The sequence below is a fragment of the Quercus lobata genome, chromosome 4, assembly GCF_001633185.2.
Source record: "Quercus lobata isolate SW786 chromosome 4, ValleyOak3.0 Primary Assembly, whole genome shotgun sequence".
Taxonomy (NCBI): Eukaryota; Viridiplantae; Streptophyta; class Magnoliopsida; order Fagales; family Fagaceae; genus Quercus; species Quercus lobata.
In genome coordinates this window covers 37,969,585-37,990,800 of record NC_044907.1, presented here as the reverse complement: position 1 = coordinate 37,990,800, position 21,216 = coordinate 37,969,585, and the positions used below count along the sequence as shown (strand labels likewise).

Here is a 21,216-nt window from a genome sequence, read left to right as displayed (position 1 = left end):
ACTTTTGGAAAATGTTAGGAAGGAACTTCTGTGACTTCTATCCACTTATAAAGTCCAAGTAAACAAAGGAACAAAATTTCGCGGATGGTGCGGAAAATATAGTATCTTGCAATACTTTTCTTGTGAGGTTATATATATTGGTATATGCAAAGGCTGGGTATGTATGGTTTGCTTTGTAGTACTGCAAGAGACAGAAATTAAATGGGTGTGCAATTTGTAATGCGTATTACTTTCTTACTTCTTCTGACATATGGATTAGCAGAAGCAGCACCACCACCTATGGCAATGCCCGGTTGCAAAGATACCTGTGGAAATGTTAGTATTCCATACCCGTTTGGAATGACAGCCGGTTGCTACTTGAACGACTGGTTCAAAATTGTTTGCACTGGAAAGGGCAGCTCGGCTAGAGCCTTCCTTCCCGGAATAAACATGGAGGTGCTGGAAATCAAAATTTCAAATCCAAATAATGATGATTATTCTTATTCTTCTTCTTTTGAGCCAGGAATCGTTCTAGTCAAGATGCCGATTATTATTTCTTCAAATTGTGCAAACACGGTTCCGAGAAATAGTAGTGTGAATATGAAGGGGAGTCCTTTTTACTTCTCATCATATCGGAATAAATTTATTTCGGTTGGTTGCAACAATATGGCCTTGATGACTGCTAGTGATCCTACGGTGCTGGTTGGTTGCAATTCTGATTGCGATTATAAAACCATGATAGGAAGGGGAGCTAAATGTTCGGGCTTCAAATGCTGCCAGACCGCATTCCCTTATGGGAATCAAGTATTTAATGTAAATTTCGAAAGTAAAGATGAGAAAAATAAAGGCATCGAAAAATGCAAATATGCATTCCTAGCAGAAGAGGAATGGTTGGACACAAATTTGGTCGTATTGCATGATCGCTCTTACGAAGTGCAGCTTTTGGAATACGTTCCTGTGACGCTGGAGTGGACAGTGTGTAAGTTTAATACCTTGAGTCCAACCGAGGCAGTTGTACGGAATGCATATTGGGGCTCTACAAAATACGGGACCGAGTATTATTATTGCCGTATTGGATACGAAGGAAATCCTTATCTTAACACGGGATGTCAAGGTAAACTTCACTTACCAACAGCTTTAATTTTCCTGTAGTTTTTAAATTACATGCCTGATCACTCTTGAGTTCTATGTTCATCACTTTATTATTTTTATTTTTAAAATTTTTTTTAGATGTGGACCATTCGGTATGATTAAGGTTGCATTCATTAATTAAGACTATTGCATATAAATTTTATTTATGCTGGAGCTGGGGCCTTGTAAAAGAAGGAATTTTCTCAAAATTAAAAAAAAAAAAAATTTCTTAGCGGCCCCTAGAATTTGACCCACAAAAATTCAAAGTTTTTTTCTTTTTTTTTGAGAAAGTTAAAACTTCTAAATTAACACACAACTCACAACCCATCTTAGCTGTCACATTTATACAAACCTAACACATCTCAAGGGTAGTTGTTGTAATTTATCGCTTATTTTATTTCTTTATTTAAACCTCTTGGTGTCTTAGGCCCTTGCTTAAGTAACATTAGCATTCTGCCACCTAGCTTGAAAACTAAAGGAATTCTGAGTTGATCGCCATTCACTTAAGATTGGCTCCGTCCACATTTTAGTTTTTACTTTTAGCTTTTGATTGAGCCATAATGTTCTCTTGGTGGTTTCTATTTAAGTTTATTGTCTGCTTTGTTTGGGCCGAGTTGTGATATTAACATTTTAGTCATGATAATCTTGAGGGTTCCAAAAAGTAGCAAATTAAATGTTATTTTTTGAAATCTCGGGATTTAATTTGTTACTTTTGAAACTATAGTGTATACTTTCTTTCTTTCTAAAATTCCAATGTTTAATTTAGTAGTTATGACATTACATGGTCCAATTTGTTACACCTCTTAACTTATAGGGTGCAAAACATATTTTTTTAAGAGCACTATTGCACTAACTCAAATATTTGGAGGGCCAACTCCAATTTTTATAAGCTAAATCTTCAAAATGCTCAATATTTTTACATACTATAAAAGGATTTTCACCCCCTCCCCTGCTGTGAGTGGTTCCGACCCTAATTAAGGATGCTTAAGAACCAAGAAAATGCTAGTAATAAGGCTGTTTGAGATTTATTAATTTCCTCGGATTTAACCCAAATCAATCTTGAAGAACGTCTGTGCTTAGAACCTCTGAAACCTCTTTTGCCTATATGAGTGAGCACCAAAGTGCCCAAAATTTTAATGAATTTATTAATTTTTCTATCAAAATTCCATTAGATATAATATAGATGAATGCAAAGATATGTATGTTGTAACTTTTTTTTTTTTTTTTGGAGAAACTTGTATGTTGTATGTTGTAACTTGTACGCACCAAATGCACACAAAAATTAATGAATTTATAAATTTACATGTTATCCTATTCCTGTCAAATATAAATGAATGCGAGAAAGACAATAATAGATGCCCCAACAAGTCAGATTGTGAGAATACAAAAGGTAGTTACAATTGCGACAGGGGAAAGACTCGATGGAAGATACTCACGAAAGCCATTATAGGTATGTCCGTATGCTCATTAAAAAATAATAAGATCATGGTTATGTAACTAAGAGGTGCTATAGCACATGGTCCGTTACAACTACCATTATCAATTGCGCAAAAATATTAGAAAATGGTGAATTTAATTATTAATTTAATACTATCTTCTTAGATACAATGATAGATCACAAACTGTTCTAAAAACTTAAACAATAAAAATAATTTTAAAAAAATCTTAAATTTTATCATTTAACTACATAATTCTAACAAATATAGTGTTTATAATTTTAATTATCATTTGATTCTCTCAGAAGTTTTTTGTGTTTCAGCCATAGGAAAATGCATGCCATCTTACCTCTCCTTTTTACTTGGCAAATAAATATATTAGTTTTTCTTAACTCAATAGATCATGATAGAGCTATATCATGGAAACAACTTAAAAATAAATTTAAAAAAAAAAAAAAAAACTATATTTCATACATTTTAGTTTACTAAATAAAGTGCATAAAAAGTCAATTAGCTTTTAATTCTTGTGGTCTAGGCAATCTATCACCAAAAGATATGATCACACCTCGTATAACTTGATAATTTTAGACTATTATTAGCTGAATTGCATTACTCAGTACTCTTCTATATTTTATTATTTTTCCACAAAGATTAAAAATCTATCTAGAAAATATAAATATTCTCTCTAAAGTTGTACACTTTACTATTAAGGGAGGACAACCTCATCTTTTTCACTCATTGTTCACGAGTAAGGGGCTAAGGGGTCAAAAGATGGGAGATATTGAGATAAATGTTAGGACTATAACTTTTACCACAATTTGTTTATGTGACAACTTGTGAGTGGTGGAGTTGTAGACCCACCACTTTTACTCCATCACTCACGACTTCCCATGTGAGCAAGTTATGAAAAAAGTTGTGTCCCTAGCATTTTCTAAATATTAAATATTGGAAGAAAGTAGAGGAGAAATGAGTGAAGGATTTTTGTTAATCCCAGGAAATAGTGAAGGCTAATTTTAGTGATGAGCACTAGACTACTAGTATATAAGGGTCTGGCTTACCTCAAGTAATTTTTAATTGGACATCTCTTTTTGTTTTAATTAGAAACTGCCACACCACCCACTAAATAAACAAAATTAATGTGGAGATTAAAACATACTACCACATCATTCTATTTCAAGGAGAAACTAACTGAATGTCCAATTGAAAAACTATTGGAGGTAAGCCAAACCAAGTATACAAATATATATTTTTTTTAGAAAATAATTTTGTAAGAATTTTTCAATTGTTTAAGCTCATTTAAGGCAGAACTATCCAGGGACATGTTGCAAAATTAAATAAGAGAGACATTTTTGTGGGGTGAAAAAATATTCCAAACTCAAGTCCCTTACTGTGTCATTTGATAAAAACACAATACACCATTAAACTGTTACCTGAAAAATCAAGTACCTAATAGTAAACTTTCTTTTTCCTAAGAAATTAATTAGGAGCTAACACTTATTTAGGTTGTGCATATTGTGAGAACATATTAATGTAAAAAAAGAAAAAGAAAAGTCAGTAAACTTTAGTGGAAAAGATGTTTCTAATTCATCGTAATTATGTTCAAATCTATTTTACATGCATATTTTTATATAACCCGAATTTAGGCTGATGTTTCTAACCTAAAAATATTTATTATGTCAATGTGACATTTCTATCTTATTTGCTTGATGTATGCAGTTATTTTTACAAGCTTTGGGGTATTGTTTCTTATTACTCGGTGGTTATACAAAGTGATAAAGAAAAGAAACAAAATTAAGCTCAAGCAAAAATTCTTCAAAATTATGGTATTACGGCAACAATTATCTTCAAATGAAAACAGTGTTCAGAAGGCAAAATTATTCAATTCAAAGGAGTTGGAAAAGGCAACAGATCATTTTAATGAAAACAGAATCCTTGGTAAGGGTGGACAAGGTACAGTTTATAAAGGAATGTTAATTGATGGAAGAATTGTGGCAGTTAAAAAGTGCAACACAGTGGATGAGGGAAATCTTGAACAATTCATTAATGAGATTATCATTCTTTCACAAATCAATCATAGAAATGTGGTTAAACTACTTGGGTGTTGTTTAGAAACTGAAGTTCCTTTGCTAGTTTATGAATTCATTCCCAATGGCACACTTTTTCAGTATCTCCATGAGGAAAATGAAGATTTTCCATTGCTAACATGGGATATGCGCTTAAGAATTGCCACTGAAATTGCGAGAACTCTATCGTACTTACACTCAACAGCTTCACTACCCATTTACCATCGTGACATAAAATCTTCAAACATACTCCTTGATGACAAATATAGAGCAAAAGTAGCAGACTTTGGCACTTCAAGATCAGTAGCCATTGACCAAACTCATGTAACCACACAAGTATATGGTACTTTTGCGTACTTGGATCCAAAATACTTTCAAACAAGCCAATTTACAGAGAAGGGTGATGTTTATAGTTTTGGAGTGGTCCTTATTGAACTTTTAACTGGAGAAAGACCAATTTCTTCGACTAGATCACAAGATCGGAATCTATCTATATATTTCATTAATTCATTAGAAGAGAACCATCTTTTTGATATACTTGATACTCAAGTAAGTAAGGTTGGTAATAAAGATGAAATCATGACAATTGCTAACCTTGCAAAAAGATGTTTGCACTTTAATGGAAAGGAACGACCTACAATGACTGAGATTATGATGGAGTTGGAGGGAGTCAAAAGCTTTTGCCTGTTCAACCAATTAGAAGAACTTGAATTTGTTAGAAATGAAGAAATGGGACCTTAGAATGATGTTTCTATTTCAACAAGTTCACGTTTAGAATTAAACACAACTTCATCAGTAGACATCCTACCAGTTTTATCCACTAAATCACTTTGATTAATAAACTTTGTACTTACTCATTTTTGTTTCATGTTGTAAACTATTATCAAATCATATTACTATTTTTAAACTCCTCCTAGTACAATAGCAATAATGATATTATATCTTTGTTTGGTCTTGTTTAGGTCCTTTTGGTATTGATATAGAAAAGTATAATTTTAACTGTTGAGTTTTGACGATAAAAAGTTTTAGTGTTTGGAGTGTTTAACAAACTTTGATGATAAAGTTTTTTGAAACTATTATCCACAGCTGGTAACTAAATTGATTAAAAGTTTTTAAGATGTGAGAAATGGCAAACGATGACATACACTTGAAAGAATGGTTAGATACTCAAAAAAGTCTAGACACTCGTTTATCCAAAAAAAAATGTTAAGGTTTTAACACTTCCTGATGTTTCTAGAGACATCTAAGGTTCAAATCTCACTCTCCTATTGTAACTAAATATATATATATATATATATATATATATTTGTGCTTGACCCTAATTAATTCAATAATGGTCAATTATTATTATTATTATTATTATTATTATTATTATTATTATTTTGCTCTCTCACTTAAAAATGAGTGGCCATTTTGTATCTTAAAAACAAAAACCAAAAAGAATGGACAATTATGTCAATTAATTATTTTTATTAAAAGCTGGAATTGTGCACTAAAGAAGTAGAGAACTTTAATACTAACATCTTACATTCAAAAATTCTACTTTAGACAAAAAAGAATTTAAGCTTTTAAGGACCCCTATGTTCCTTTTTTGCATTGGTGTAGTAAGTAGAGTTTTAATTGCAATATGATAGAACTTCAATGTATCTCAATTAGAACCTCTTGAAACAAAGAAGACATCTAGGGTACAGATTTAAATCCACTTCTAAATTGTTATAAAACTATCAAATTAACACACAAAGAAAAAAGTCTAGATCTATAAAGTATGAACATTAAGTATCTGTCTGGATAGCGTCCAGCATTTGGAGTTTTGCGCATCTAGCGTTTTTAGTGGGTCCCGTATACTGTTCATGGGACCCGCAAGTACTTTTTTTTCATAAAAATAACTTTAAAACTGGGTCTCATAGTACTATTCACACATTTACAATTTATTTTGCTACAGTGTTTTCAGTTTTTAGCAATAAACGGTATCCAAACAGACCCTAAATTGTAAAGTTTTCTTTTTTAAAATAATCAAAAGTTCTTAAAGCTATTTTCATGTTCAAGGAACCCCCCCCCCCTCCTCCGGCGTGCATGCGGGGCCTCTTTTAAATCACTTTAACAAAATTGCAAAAATGAATGTGAGTGTCTTAAACTTTTTTTTTTTTTTTCTCATACGGCACTAAAAGCTCTTTGTTTTGATGAATTATGGACCTTCTCAAGTTAAGTAAGGTTACTCTTATGCTGCTATTCATTATATTTTTGTTATTAAAATAAGAGTTGTGAGTTTCAATTAATTCAATCAGTAATGTATCTTATCATCAAGTAAGGAGTTTGGGTAAGATAAAAACAGTGCTATTTTTCTAAGTTAACTTTTCAAAATGGAATTTAAGTTTTACCCCCATAAGATATAAGTAATTTATATATATATATATATATATATATATATATGTTTTCAAAATGGTATTTAAGTTTTATCTTATTAGTCAATACAACCAAATGATTAAATTCAATTGAGAATTTAACGTACCGCACCAAAGCATTTACATCAGCTCGGCAAAATGTTTTGTCTATTTTAGCACGAGAATCTATTTTTTTCTATTTTACATACTTACTTTTCAAAACACCCAACATTAAATTATCTATTTTACACTACATTTCATTACAATATCAATTTTTCTTGATTTTTTAAATTGTATCTCTTTCTTCACATAATAACCACCATCCATTTTCTTCATTTATTCCCAAGATACGTAAAAAAAGAATAAACAACAAAATACAAAATGAATAGTATCTATGTAAATTTACACGGTTACTATAATAAACTTGTAAATTTATACAATTATACACAAACTGATATGAGTTATTTTTAGGCAAAATTATGTAAATTTTACACATTATACACGAACTGATGTGAATACTCTAAGTTTATTATTGTTTTTTATTTTTTTTTATGTGATAACTTTTATTTTATCTATAATTTAATCTTTGTTTTGACATAAGCTATTTTCATTCCCAAAACACCTTTTTTTTTTTTTTTTTTTTTGTTCTCTCTTACCACCTCCCTTGTGTTTCATCTCCAACTCATTATCATTGACGTTGAATCCACTTTAAAAGATGTCAAAATACTACTAACCCACCATGAACCCAAGTTATCCCACTCCTGCCCATTCCAAGCAGGTTTTTACCACCTGATCGGACAGCACCCCACCCTCACGCGGCCCAATATTAAGGGCAGCGTTACACAGAGCCCAGGGGGTTCAAATGAACCCCCTGACCTGTCCCCAACAAAAACAATTTTATATTAAATTTTTAAATTTTTTATGTTTTGACCACTCTAAAATAAAATTTTGAACACCTTGATCCTAATTTTTTTTTTTTAAATCCAACTGACATTAACTTAAATATATCATCTTAGAACTATTTTCATAATATTTTTACAATAATTTCACAATAAAAGTTTAGTAAGTTGTAACTGGCTTTTATCTGGACCTGCAATTAACGTAACTTTTTTACTTACCATCTAGATTTTGTTGTGAAATTTTTTTGAAAGTGTTGTATCAATAGCATTACTCTTAAATATTTAATTTTATAAGAAATAAAAAAAAATTCAAAATTTTGTTCATTTGTTAAAAAAAAAAAAAAAAAAAATTCTTATCTCTTGGACTTTGGCTTACTTTGGCATTGACAGCGGAATGAAGTTGTCTATTCCTACACTTTTCTTCCACATCTGTGTCTCATTAAATGTATGATTAGTTATTTTACAGGAATATATGATTCATTATTTGACAAAAATGTATAATTAGTTATTTAATTCTATTTGTTTATGTATTCAATAGTTCATAAGGGAATGGAATGGAATGATCATAAGGGAATGGAAATTAATGGAATAGAATGGAATGTATTTAAGTAAGGGAAAGAAATGGAAAAGAATGGAATGTAATGGAATTAAGTAACTATGATTGGATGTTTTAAAATAAAGAAATGAAAATGAATGGAATGTAAGTAATCTTATTTGAGAGCAACATAGAGGGAATTGAATGAAATCATTTTATGACAACATTACTATTAGACCCCTATTTTAAAATAAATGGTTGAATATATAGGGGTATTTCGGGAGTTTTAGTAAAAAAAAAAAAATTAAATCTAATTTCATTCTCTCTCATTCCTCCCAATTTCGAGGAGAATGTAAATTTGAGGTTTTAAGTGAATAGAGAGGAATGAGTATTCCCTCTTATTCATTCCATTCTCTCCCACTTAAACTCCTAAATAAGGGAATGAGTTTTTCATTCTCTCTATTAAAACTCTCAAACAAGGGAAAAAAATAATATTTTAAAATTATTCTTTTCATTCATTTCCATTTCATTCTATTCCCTCCCCCCAAACGAGGAGGTATATAAAGAAAAAGAAAATAGTCATTTTATTTTTTACTTCCTTACCCATGAAAAATTCCCAACTCTGCTAATGCTGACCCCTAAAAAAAATAAAAATAAATAAATCCTGCACTGCCACTGTCACTGGGCCAATATTATATATTTTGGTCTTATCATTGATCTTCCATCATACTTCAATAGTCCAATTACAGTTTTTCTCTTTTGCATAAACGGAGATGTTATTATTCAAAGAGCGAAGTTTGTACAAGCTAGTAAAGAGAGATGGGCAACACAGGCCCTACAAAAGACACAAAGACTCTAAACTAGACACACAGCAAGAAAAACAAACCCAAACTTAGACATTGACCCAAGATAAACTTGGCCGAAACCCACAAATGGACAACAACAAAGAACCCAAAAAAGGCTAAATGACCTATGACACCACTGAAGTAGAGAGAGCAGTCACACTTATTTACAACAAAGGAGCAAATCTAAAAGCATTAAAGCCCATCGAGTCCCAATACAAACACTGGAGGAGAAACATGGGACAAATACCTTAAAAGAATTGCATTTCTGTGTGAGAAACTCCTTCCTTAGCTAGTAAGTCTGCACGGCCATTAGCCTCCCTCCAAATACGCTTACAGTGCACTTCCCACTCGAGAGCCAGAACAGACCTGCAATCCATAATCAAATTAGTGAACTCAATAGGGTAATTTTAATTACACCCTGTTATCCAAGTAATGGCTAGTCGGATTGAAGGTAAACATAACGGTAGCCTTTGATCCATAATAGATCAAGACCATGTCTTATAGCCCATAATTCAGCTATCATGCTAGTAGATTTTCTTAGATGAAGAGAATAACATAAAATCCATTTCCCATTGTGATCAAGACCATGTCTTATAGCCCATAATTTGGTTTGTTGCAGTATGTTGTAAAATGGTATATGGAGTTTCCTTATTGCGGAAAATAAGAGAATTCCGAACTAACCAAAGGGACCAAATTCAGAAAACAAATAAAAATTTCCATAGAATATTGAAAATAGTTACTGATATAAGCATGTTAGATTTGCACCAATTTTGGAATGGGGTAATAAAGAAGTTGTGAGGAAGGTTATTAATACCAAGATTAAGCCAAAAGGTCCTAGAGAAAGAGCAATCACGAAGAACGTGGAGGGGAGTTTCTTTATTTCCACTCCGAGGGCAAGCTTGTTCAAATGAGTTTAAATGACGATAGATTATAGCTTTAGTTGGAAGCTTTTTATGGGCACATTTGCATACAAACATTTTTAATTTTGGAGGAATTGGGAGTTTCCATATCCAAGTCCAAGATTGGGGCTGATGAAGAGTAGGGTGTTTTTTAAGAAGGTAACCTAATGAAGTTGAGGGGGGGTGACGAAACTAGACTGATCAAGTTGCCATTGATGGTCATTTATGAAAGAGGACACAGTTACGTTAGCATCTTCCTGTAAAAGAGGGCCTTGGATGTGTGTCCTAAGGGGTCCAATTGGTAACTATCCTCCCAAAACTTTATTTTGGTCCTATTCCCCACAATCTAACGAAGCCCTTCTGACAAGAGATTTGATTTTTACCTTTCTTTATAGCTCTCCGGGAATGAGAAATATTTTGTATCCGTTTTGCTTGTAAAAAATTCTCAGTGAGAGAGTATCTATGTTTAAAGAGGGAACTTCCCAAGTGGTTTGGATTAGTCCAAATCCGTCAAGCTTGGTTCCTAAGACAAGCCTCATTACTGAGACGTGCAGCTCTAATGCCCAATCCTCCTTTGGATTGCATTACTTACCAACATTTATTGTTAATTCTTGGGTTGGTCTTCCACTCACACTTCATGCTTAACTCTTAACACTCACTGCTCAAACTGCAAAGCTTGGCAATGGCCATGGCTGCTTCTCTCTTGGGTCTCTCCCAACCTATGCTAATGCTGATATAGTTGTGTCAACGACTCAGCACCAGGTAGTAGGATGGTCTTTTATTGGGAGCAACATTATGGGAAGGAAAAATACGAAAGCTATGGGCTGGGCAGTTCAGACGAGGGAGAGCCTATTAACAAAATCATATGTTCTTTTTGTACCATACATATAACAAAAGTATGATATTCATAATACAAAATCCCCTAAAGAAAATAAATTACAGTTAAATGATGTTTAGCTCCATAAAGTAAATCATAATAGAAAAAGCCACCAATATGGATGTAGTGTATTGAAGTATTGTTGTAGAATACTAGCATGTCAAGTCCTATGAAGTTTGAATTGTTAACATATGCTATGAATCTCTGTTTTGCTATCGTCAATATATTATTGGTAGAGGGAAAAAATTACACTTATGTGATGCTTTCCCCAATATAAATTTCCTGACTTCATCCAATAAACTGTGTAAATTCTAATTTACCACTGTAATTCAACTACAACCTATAATCATAAAAGAAAAAGAGAGAAAAAAATTACCCACATAAACCAACAGTAAGAGAGGGTACTTACACGCATCTAATCAAACACTTGGTTTCATTGGAATCCCAAATGACGATAGAATAGAATAGCAATTGAAAGGGCTCGTTTTTGAAGAGAGTCTAATCCCAATATGCAAATACATTTAAAAAAAAAAAAAAAACAGAACTATAGAAAGATTGAAACCTAGTGAAAATCAATTGTCAAACTGAGAAGGGTGGAGGAAAACAAAAACAAAAAAAACTTACCAAGACATAAACATAGAAGACTGAATGGTGGGAGCTGTGGCTTGTAAGGTCCAATTCGCAAGGGTGGTCAGTATTCATGTTTTATGCATGTTTTCGTGTGGGTCTCAAGTTTTCAATTTGGTGTTTTTCAGAAACAAAGTCATGAAACCATGGAGTCAGGTTTTCAAAGGTGAATTGTGTAAAATTTTGGAGACCGCAAAAGGTGGCACACCCCAAGGTCAACAAAGAGTCAAAATTTTCAGTTTTATATTATGCTGGTTGTTAACTCGTGCACCAGATACTTAGCAAATGTTGAGTATTTTTACATTGTTCAATGTTACAATGAGTTTAAAAAAAAAAAAATCAAAAGATTTAGAACCTGGAAATTAATGTGAGAAAACAAAAGATATATAACTACTCACAATAGAGAAATATATAAATTAGAGTCATGCTAACGAGTGCCCTTCGAGTATTAGTTAACAATCAATTTTAGGAAAAATTTGACACCACTTTTATGAAAAATGAAAAAAAAATCAAAATATTAAAATTTTTTTTTCCTTTTACCATAAAAACTTTCTTTAAATGGATTGTGTAGCAATAAGGGCCCAAAATCATATATTGGATCTTGGATCTTGATCGAGGATGTTGATTGGTTCGAGAACGAATAAACAATAGTGAGGGTGTTAAGGTCAGAGTCCCATAAATAACATGCAAACAATAAGGTTGGAAAAGATGGTCCGAGGAGAAGTGTCTCCTCGGATAAACAAAGCACAAATGGAATGCACATCCTATCACTCAAAGTGATCTTCCAGGAAACTCCATTGATAGGGGCATGCATTACAAACGTACTAGGAGAATGGGAGCCATAAAATATCTAAGAGAAAGCTATTACTACCGCATTGAATGTTCAGCAGCTAACTTTCTGGTCACATTTATGTGAAAAAAACCCATGAACAATGCTGCATTGGCTATCCCAACTCACTGAGGGTCAGAGAGGGTGTCTGATGCAACAAGCACTCGAATAGTGGCCTGGGTGATCAACAAATGGAGGACAAAGATCATTGGAGGAGAGATATATAATCCAAGGGACCTTTGACAAATGAGGGATTGGAAAATCAAGAGAGAAATACTACAGCAGATAAGAACAAAACTTGTAACCCAACTTGAGCATTAATATAAAAAAATCAATCTCCTCGAACTTAGCCGAGGACGATTTTCTCAAGTCTAAACTTGTTTATTTTCATTCTCTTGTCTTCAAGATCTACCTTATTGGTTGACTAATTCACTAAAGCCCAATTCATCTACCCATTCTCTACAAATTCATTATTTTGGGCTTCTTACGCCTAAGTCCATTCATCTTTTGGGCTAAGGATCCAAATCCAGGCCCTTACAATTGGCGTCGTCTGTGGGAAGGATTTGGTGCTATAGGAAGTCTAACGTTCAACCATGGTAGGTTCAGGTCCATAACAGGCGGAATCTATAGGGTCCCAACATGAAAACCTTTTGTCAACCTCAAGCGAAGAAGGGATCGGGAGGGGAGCGTGTATACTACCCGAACCGGTAGGAGTCAGTCCCAAGGTAAGAGCCACCTTCCTTATGAGGAGGATACCAGAGCCCTACAACTAGAGGTTGACCATCTGAAAAGAAAGCTGCGCCGTGAACGGCGAAAGCGAACTCCCTCCAGTTCTAACTCTTCTTCTAACAACGAAAAGGATGGTAGCTATAGACGCAGATCAAGAACTCCCCCTAGTGAGTCTTTCTCGTATGTTGAAGATCACCACCTTGAGCGCAAAAACAAAAGTTCATTCTCCAAAGGCCAGGGAAATGATGCGTTAAGCAAAGCACTCAACCAAATCTCAAGGTCACCTTTCACATGCAGAATTGAGGAAGGGACGCTTCCTCAGTCGTTCACCCAGCCCACATTCACCATGTACAATGGTCGAACAGACCCTGTGGAGCACGTGAGCCACTTCAACCAAAGGATGGTTATGCACTCTAAGAATGAGGCCCTGATGAGCAAGGTCTTCCCCTCTAGTTTGGGGCCTATGACGATGAGGTGATTTGATGGCCTAGCTACTGGTTCCATTAACTCCTTTAGAGAGCTCACCCAGGCCTTTGGGTTCTGCTTCATCACAGATAAGCAACTTAAATTTTAGCCAAATCACTGGTGGATAAGTTGTAATTTGCCCTATTTTTAAAAAAAGCTTGACAAAAGCTTTGCAAGAAAAGAAATCCCAAGAGGTTTTTTTTTTAAGCTTTAAGTCTGGAGAATTTTTTTCCCATCTAGGAGATTTGGCTAATTGGTTTTGTGAAAAGGAAATTGACAGTAAACACTACAAAGTTATTTGTAATAAATAAGAGAGAGAAACATACAAGATACTATATTTATTAGGATGGTTGAGGTGAATAATACATTTTTTTAACTATTAGAGTTCATACAAATCTACAAAGTAAAAAAGGTGTAACATTTACAAAGTTACACATGGTGTAACTTGAACCCGTCTCTCTCTCTCTCCCTCTCATATATATATATATATATATATATATATATGGGGCCAGAGAATTTGTGGCTCCGGCCTACTTTACATTAGGGCCCAAGGCTTGAGCCGAGGAGAACTATTGCCAAGGACGCATAATGAAAGTCCAGAAAAGGCCTAAGAATATAGCCGAGGACGATCTTATACTTGGCACCCTGTAGAGCCCCTAAAGGAAAAGACGAGCTCAATGCAGGAGCATGCCAAATGAAAAAGCTGCCAATACTGCAATATAGAACTCTGCGTCTGACAAGTCAATGCTCTTCACCATGCTATTCAGTTTTTACAACCACTCCCAACCACTCTAGGTATGGGCTGATGGGACAAGTCTCAACCCCAGAAATTGGAGTTTACACGTGGACACTAGAAGGAGGGTAAATGTTAGTATAAAAGGGAAAAAGAACCAATTGAAGGGGGGGGTCTCCCAGACCATGAAGTCCTAAAAAAGGAGAATAAGAAGAGCACTGAGCTCCTCGGACGAGGTCTAAAGACCGGAACCACTCATGCCGCATCAGAAGAAGGTCTTGTTAGACACGTCAGGTTCACCTTCATGTAAATTTCCATAGAAACCATGGCTAACCGCTGTTCGGTGACCCAGGCCTAACCTTTCAAGCCCACGCTCTACAAATGATATTGTTTGGGCCTTTAAACGTACGAACTCAATATTATTTTGGGATCGCTACAAATTGTGTCCTTACAATATATATTCAAATTCTCACTTCCAAAATAACTAGGTATTAACTTAAACAAAAATTATATCAAATGTATGAAATTAATCAAGTTGTACTCTTGAAGCCATTTGTATTGTAATTTCAGACTAAATGCAAGAGTGTTTTTTTTTTTTTTTCAGTTGGTTTATACCTTATATGCTTCGTTATCATTTACAACATCCACTATATATATGAACGTAATTTAGAAACCATGTACTATATTCAAACAAAGAAGTTGAAATATCGGTACATGCACACACGAGTCAATTAAGAAAGTCTTCTTAAATCAAACAAATTCCAACAGTTCTTTAGTGATGACTTTTCTTACTTTTTATTCTTTAAACTTTTGGAAAATGTTTGGAAGGAAATCCTTTTACCGACAGATATTGACGGGCACAAGTAAATAGTACAAGTTAAGAGGGACTTTACAACTTTGTTGTTTAGAATTTATATATATGGGTTTTATAAACTATTTTAAGAAACTTTTTATGAAAAAAAAAAAAAAAGTTAACTTTTTTTTATAATTTTTTTAATTTCTCATAAAATATTTTTAAAAATTGATGATTAATATGTGTCTTAAGAGCATATATTAACCGGACCCTATTTACAAAAAGTGATAAATATTGTTGCCGATGTGTGTAACATTTGTCCTTTTTGTTTTTCTCCAATGTAAACTTACATTGCAAGCAAAGTCTACAAGAAAGAACTCAACTTACCTTGTGTTTTGCTCCAAATTAAAAAGTCAATTTATTTTACTAATCAACTTATTTTTACTACTATTTATGAGCCCTATTGCATTTTTTGGTACTATTCATAGGTTCTACTATACAATTTCAACTAACTTTTTCCTTTATTTACAGTATTTTTAGCAAAAAATTAGACGTGGCAAAACGGTCAGATCGGGTCAATTGGGTTGCGAGTCAGTCGGGTCGTGGGTCGGGTTGACCCGTATTTTCAAACAAGCTTCTTTTTTTTTCCCCCAATTAAAAAAACAAATCAATGACAACCTGTTTAGAGAGAATGAATAAAATTAATTAAGGAAATGAATTGCACTTAATGCCACTTGTTAATATCCTTTCAATTATAATAGTTTTGAGCATGAAAAAAATTATTTATAGTTATAAATTAATGATGGAAAAAGTCTTCAATATTAATAGTTCACGGTCAAAATGCATATGATTACAAGTTTACAACTTCAAAAAGAGATAAATGTTAAAACAAACAAAACAAGTAAGCCAGCAAACCATCTTAATCAACTTTACTAATAATGCAAAAGTCAATAAAGCCAGCTAATCTGAATATCGGCTATACAATTCATTGTTCTGCACCAATATATAGAAAAGCCACCCAGTAGTAGCTAGCAAGACCAGCTTAATTAGCTTTAAAGACCACCAAAACATAATGGGTGTTAGAAGCCAGAGTTTGCTTCTACCCATAATATCTAAATTGCAGCCTTTGTTATAGACATTCTCATTCAATTTCAACCATCCAAATATATGAGAAGCGACCTTCTCAAAAAAAAAATGTATACCAATTTGAATCTTGAGGCAAAAAATATTTCTATGTAAGAAACACAGAATGTCTAATTAGAATAAATTTCATGCAGGGTGTAAAGATTATAATGCTTTATAAATCATCTTGATACCCGTCCTCTAGATTTATTACGTCTCCACGCTAATGCATGCAAGCTCACAGGTACACTTTTCATTACCAACTAAATTGTGATGCAACGAAGGTAGACCACAAATTGATGATTAATTCAAATTCTGAGGAGCATCACCAGAAAAATAAACTAGATAAACTTCAATATTTGACACATAACTGTTGCTTTTCCAGATTAGAAACTTCAATCCGGAAAAGACCTGAACTTTGGCATTAAATAGGGGTGGCAAATGGACGGGTTGGGTTATAAATGGGTTAGGTCATAAATGGGTTGGGTGTGTAATTCCTCATTTATCTATTTATGACCTGTTTATATATAAATTAATTATTCACTACCAACCTAACCCAACCCATTTAAATAGTAACCCATCCATTTAACCCAATATGACCCAAATACCTCTAAAACTACTTAAATACCCTCTTGACCTCTAAAATTACCAAAATACCCTTAAATACCTAAAATGACACAAATACCTCATACTTCCAAAATTACCAATATACCCTTGGACATCCAAAATTATCCCCAAAATATCTAAATAGCAAAATATTGTCAAAATCTCTAAAATGAGCAAAATACCCATGAAACCTCTAAAATAACCAAAATACCCCCGATATCTCTAAAGTTACCAAATATGCTCAAAAATCACTAAAATGACCAAAATATCCCCAAAATCTCTAAAATGACCAAAATACCCCCCAAAACCTCTAAAATATCCAAAATATCCCCAAACCTAAAAAATTACCAAAATACCCCTAAAACCAAAAAAAAAGAGCAAAATACCCCGAAACCCAAAAAAAATGACCAAAATACCCCCAAAACCCAAAAAAATTACCAAAATACCCCAAAACCCAAAATTACCAAAATACCCCCAAAACCCAAAAATGACCAAAATACCCCCGAAACCCAAAAAATGACCAAAATGCCCCCTGAAACCTAAAAATTACCAAAATACTCCCAAAATCCAAAAAATGATCAAAATACCCCAAACCCCACAAAATGACCAAAATACTCCCGAAACCTAAAAATTTACCGAAATACCCCAAAACCTAAAAATTACCAAAATACTTCTGAAACCTAGAAATTTACCAAAATAACAAAAATATATATAAATTATTGAAATACCCCTAAAACCTAAAAGATGATAGAAATGCCCTCGTAACCTAAAAAATGACTGATTAGAATCTAAAAAATTATCAAAATAACCCTGAAACCTAAAAAATTACCGAAATCCCCTCAAAACCTATAAAATGACTAAAATACCCTTAGAACCTTTAATTTGTTGAAAATATCATCGAAACATCCAAAATACCCCAAACCTCTATTTTAGTAATTTTAGATGTTTTAGGTGTATTTTGGTCATCTTACATGTTTAGGGGTATGTTGATTTGACGGCAGTTGCCAACATAAAATGTCTATTTTCTAAAATGTTCAACCACACCATTGAGGTGGCTAAATTTAGTCCATCTAATTATACACAAATGATGCAGCAAGATTCTATCTTTTTAACTGGGCTTAGTCTATTTCAATCCAAATGGAGAGGATCTCAATCCTTGCACTTGACCGTGCTAAGGTAGACTATCTTTACTTCACTACATCAATAAGTTTCATTCAACCAGAGTATAACACATGGATGCAAATTTGCTAGATGGAACATCAGCCTGGTCTGCATAGTAAATGCTTCCACTCTAATATCAATTTTCTGTACAATACCCCTTCTATGAGCAACATGAGGGCATATGCCCTCCAAGCCAAGAAAGTACAACCAGTCTTTATCATTGACCTCAAACTCTTTTATCCAACCAATTTCATAACTTGATGATCTAATCTAATATCATGCCTGATCATCACATAGCAAGAGCCATAATTTGACATTCTCTGTCAAATAACTGACATACACTTTACTGTAAGTCTAAATTTCAGCCCTAGAGTTCACAATGGCTTTTTACTAGAGTTTGGAGAACTTTATATAAACAAAAACTTAAGTAGAGCAGACAATCAGCAAAAATAGCCAAAAGTATTGGAAAGGGTAACCTATTCAACCAATTAATTAGGGGAGGACTGGTATGATATAGATGTTAGAAGTAAATGAAACAATAATTCAATATCAAATAAAATATCCCAACACAATAAATGCAGGCAAGGCAAGAACTTAGCAAATAAAATCAAATAAAATAACACTACAGAAATATTACATTAATAAACACAATATCATTTCTAACATTATCAAATTTAGCAAGAAGAAATTCATCAAACTTTTAGTAACATGGATCCAATTAAAAACTAAACCATCAACTTTAACAAACCCTAATGCTGCGACTTAAATAATGCTCCCAAGTGCAAGGTTGTTGCGAAGTAATAACTCGGAAAGTCCGAGGTTGAATCCATAGGGAAAAGGGAATTGATTAACAAATCACAAGAGAATAAAACTAAAATAATAAAGTTTAACTGAAGAGATTTTTGATAGTTTAGTAAAGGTAATTTAAATTGAGAGAAAATAGTAATATATTAAGGCGCTAAGGTTTAGGGATCTGCACACAACACATCTATTGGTAGTCTTAACAATATTTATTTTATAAATCAACTAAAATTCATACAAAGGATGATCTTAGTCGAATGATTTAACAATAAAAACTCAAGAATTAATTGTCTAAGGTAGTTTCATGCAATTGATTGATTTTAGGCAAAGCAAAACTAATGAATTAGTTCGCAGGGAATACTAAGCATTTAATGTGCTCGGAGTCTACAATAAATCAAAGAATTATACAGAACTAAACACTTTTCTAGATGAGTATATCAATCAAAAACATAAAAACATAAGCATTAAAACCAATAAATAATTGTTAAGAACATACCAATAAACGGTTAGGTTTCACCCCTTGCCTTAGCAAGGCTTCTAGCAAGCCATAACAGAAATAAAACTCTAAAAATTGTATAGAAATTTTAAGAAAACCTAAATTATGTTCTACAGTAGCTCTCCTCTAAATTTTGCCCTAAAGAGCCTTTAAATAGGTCAAGAAATCCTATTACAAGTTGAATTCTCGTTTGGAGAAAATCCCAAAATTTTAGGCTTCTCTTAACCGACGTTTTTGGCCCATTTAACTTCAAAATTCGGACTTTTGGTAAACAACAAAGTTGTATCTCTTTAAGTTAGCTGTCCAACCCAACTTGAATCATCCCGATTGGACATTTGAGCCAAAAGTTATGCTTCAAATACTAACTGGTGCACAGACTGGAATCCTAATCCGAATTAGACTTAGATTTTATGCAAATTTCCTTTGATTCCTTGCTCCAATTGGACTTGAATTTAATTGGGTTGGCCTTCTTTGACTTCATCATGGCCCTTATAAAAGTAAAGTCCATTAACTTTCTTCTTTGCACAAATTCACTTATTTAATTTCATTATCCTACAAAAGACAAATTTATGCATTAAAATTCAATTAAGCACAAAATTGATTATTCAGCATTATTCCAAAATCAACTCTAAAATGCATGAATTAACTCAAAATAAGTATAATAATACTTTCTAATAATGATATAAATATGCAAAATTAAGCTATTATCACACTCCCCAACTAGCTCATTACTAGTCCCTAGCAATTTAAGTGACTCGAGACAAAGACACAAAATAACAAAAAATTATTACTTTAATAGAAATATTTAATCAAAGGTCAAAACACTAACAACCACCAAAGACATTCCACATGCCATCAGTACTTAGTGTGTGAATAGTTTAGCCAACTCAAACATAACCTTAGTCTTAAGATAAAATATGGCTTGAATTTCTATCCAAAGTTATGTTTCAACTTAAATCTCACAGTTGTTAACACTCAACAAATAAAATCACTTTGAAAAGGGTGTAACACTCTCAAACATATGTGAGTAGAATAATGTTGAACAAAGACTAATATCTCACATATAAATAAAATGAAGAACGGTGAAGCAAAATAAAGGACATTTATAGTCTTATGAAAGGATGCCAAACACTAAGAATATTACACCACACACATTGATTAGTCATGTCAAGATCCAAACCATACCTTTCTTAAGATCAATTGAGATGCAATGTAAGGTAAAGAAGTGGAATTTAGAACAAAGGGTATAAATAAAAATAAAAAGTGTTCCCAAGAATAATTAGAGAAACAACTTTTTTTGAATATATGCCAATTAATTTATTCTCTCAAGTTTCTTGAATATCGCACTTTCACTTTTTTCCTTTAAAATTTCATCAACAAATTCATTCTTTATTTCTCTATTCATTCTCTAAATCTAAATTGTTAAAAAAAAAAAATGTTTACAAAACAAACTTAAAGACCTATTTAAAAACTTAGTAAAACTTAATAAATAAGAAAATATATTTTAAAATAAGTTTTAATTAATATTTAACCATGATAGAAATAGACCTAAAAAACATTAAAAACATCTAAAAATTAGAAAATATTAACTCTAAACTAAAAATAACAAAAATTATATAAAAAATACTAAAATTAATAAATGGATTTTGCTAATGTGTGCCCTTAAGACACACAATAATTTTTATTTTTAGAAAAAAATTTATATGAAATTGAAAAAATATTGACAATTTTTTTAATTTTCAAATTTTTTTTTTAAAAAAATAGATGGTTTAATATATGTCCTTAGAGCACACATTAACCAAACCCTTA

The 21,216-nt window shown here is 32.7% G+C and overlaps 1 protein-coding gene across 1 annotated transcript; it reads left to right on the top strand.

Moving 5' to 3' along the window:
- The first annotated feature begins 201 nt into the window (after nucleotides 1-201).
- LOC115985152 (wall-associated receptor kinase-like 1) lies at nucleotides 202-13,708 on the top strand. The gene is made up of 4 exons (XM_031108118.1): nucleotides 202-349; nucleotides 503-1,093; nucleotides 4,263-5,323; nucleotides 13,166-13,708. Exons 1-4 carry the CDS (start codon nucleotides 202-204, stop codon nucleotides 13,706-13,708), a joined length of 2,343 nt encoding a protein of 780 aa, XP_030963978.1.
- The last annotated feature ends 7,508 nt before the right edge of the window (nucleotides 13,709-21,216 follow it).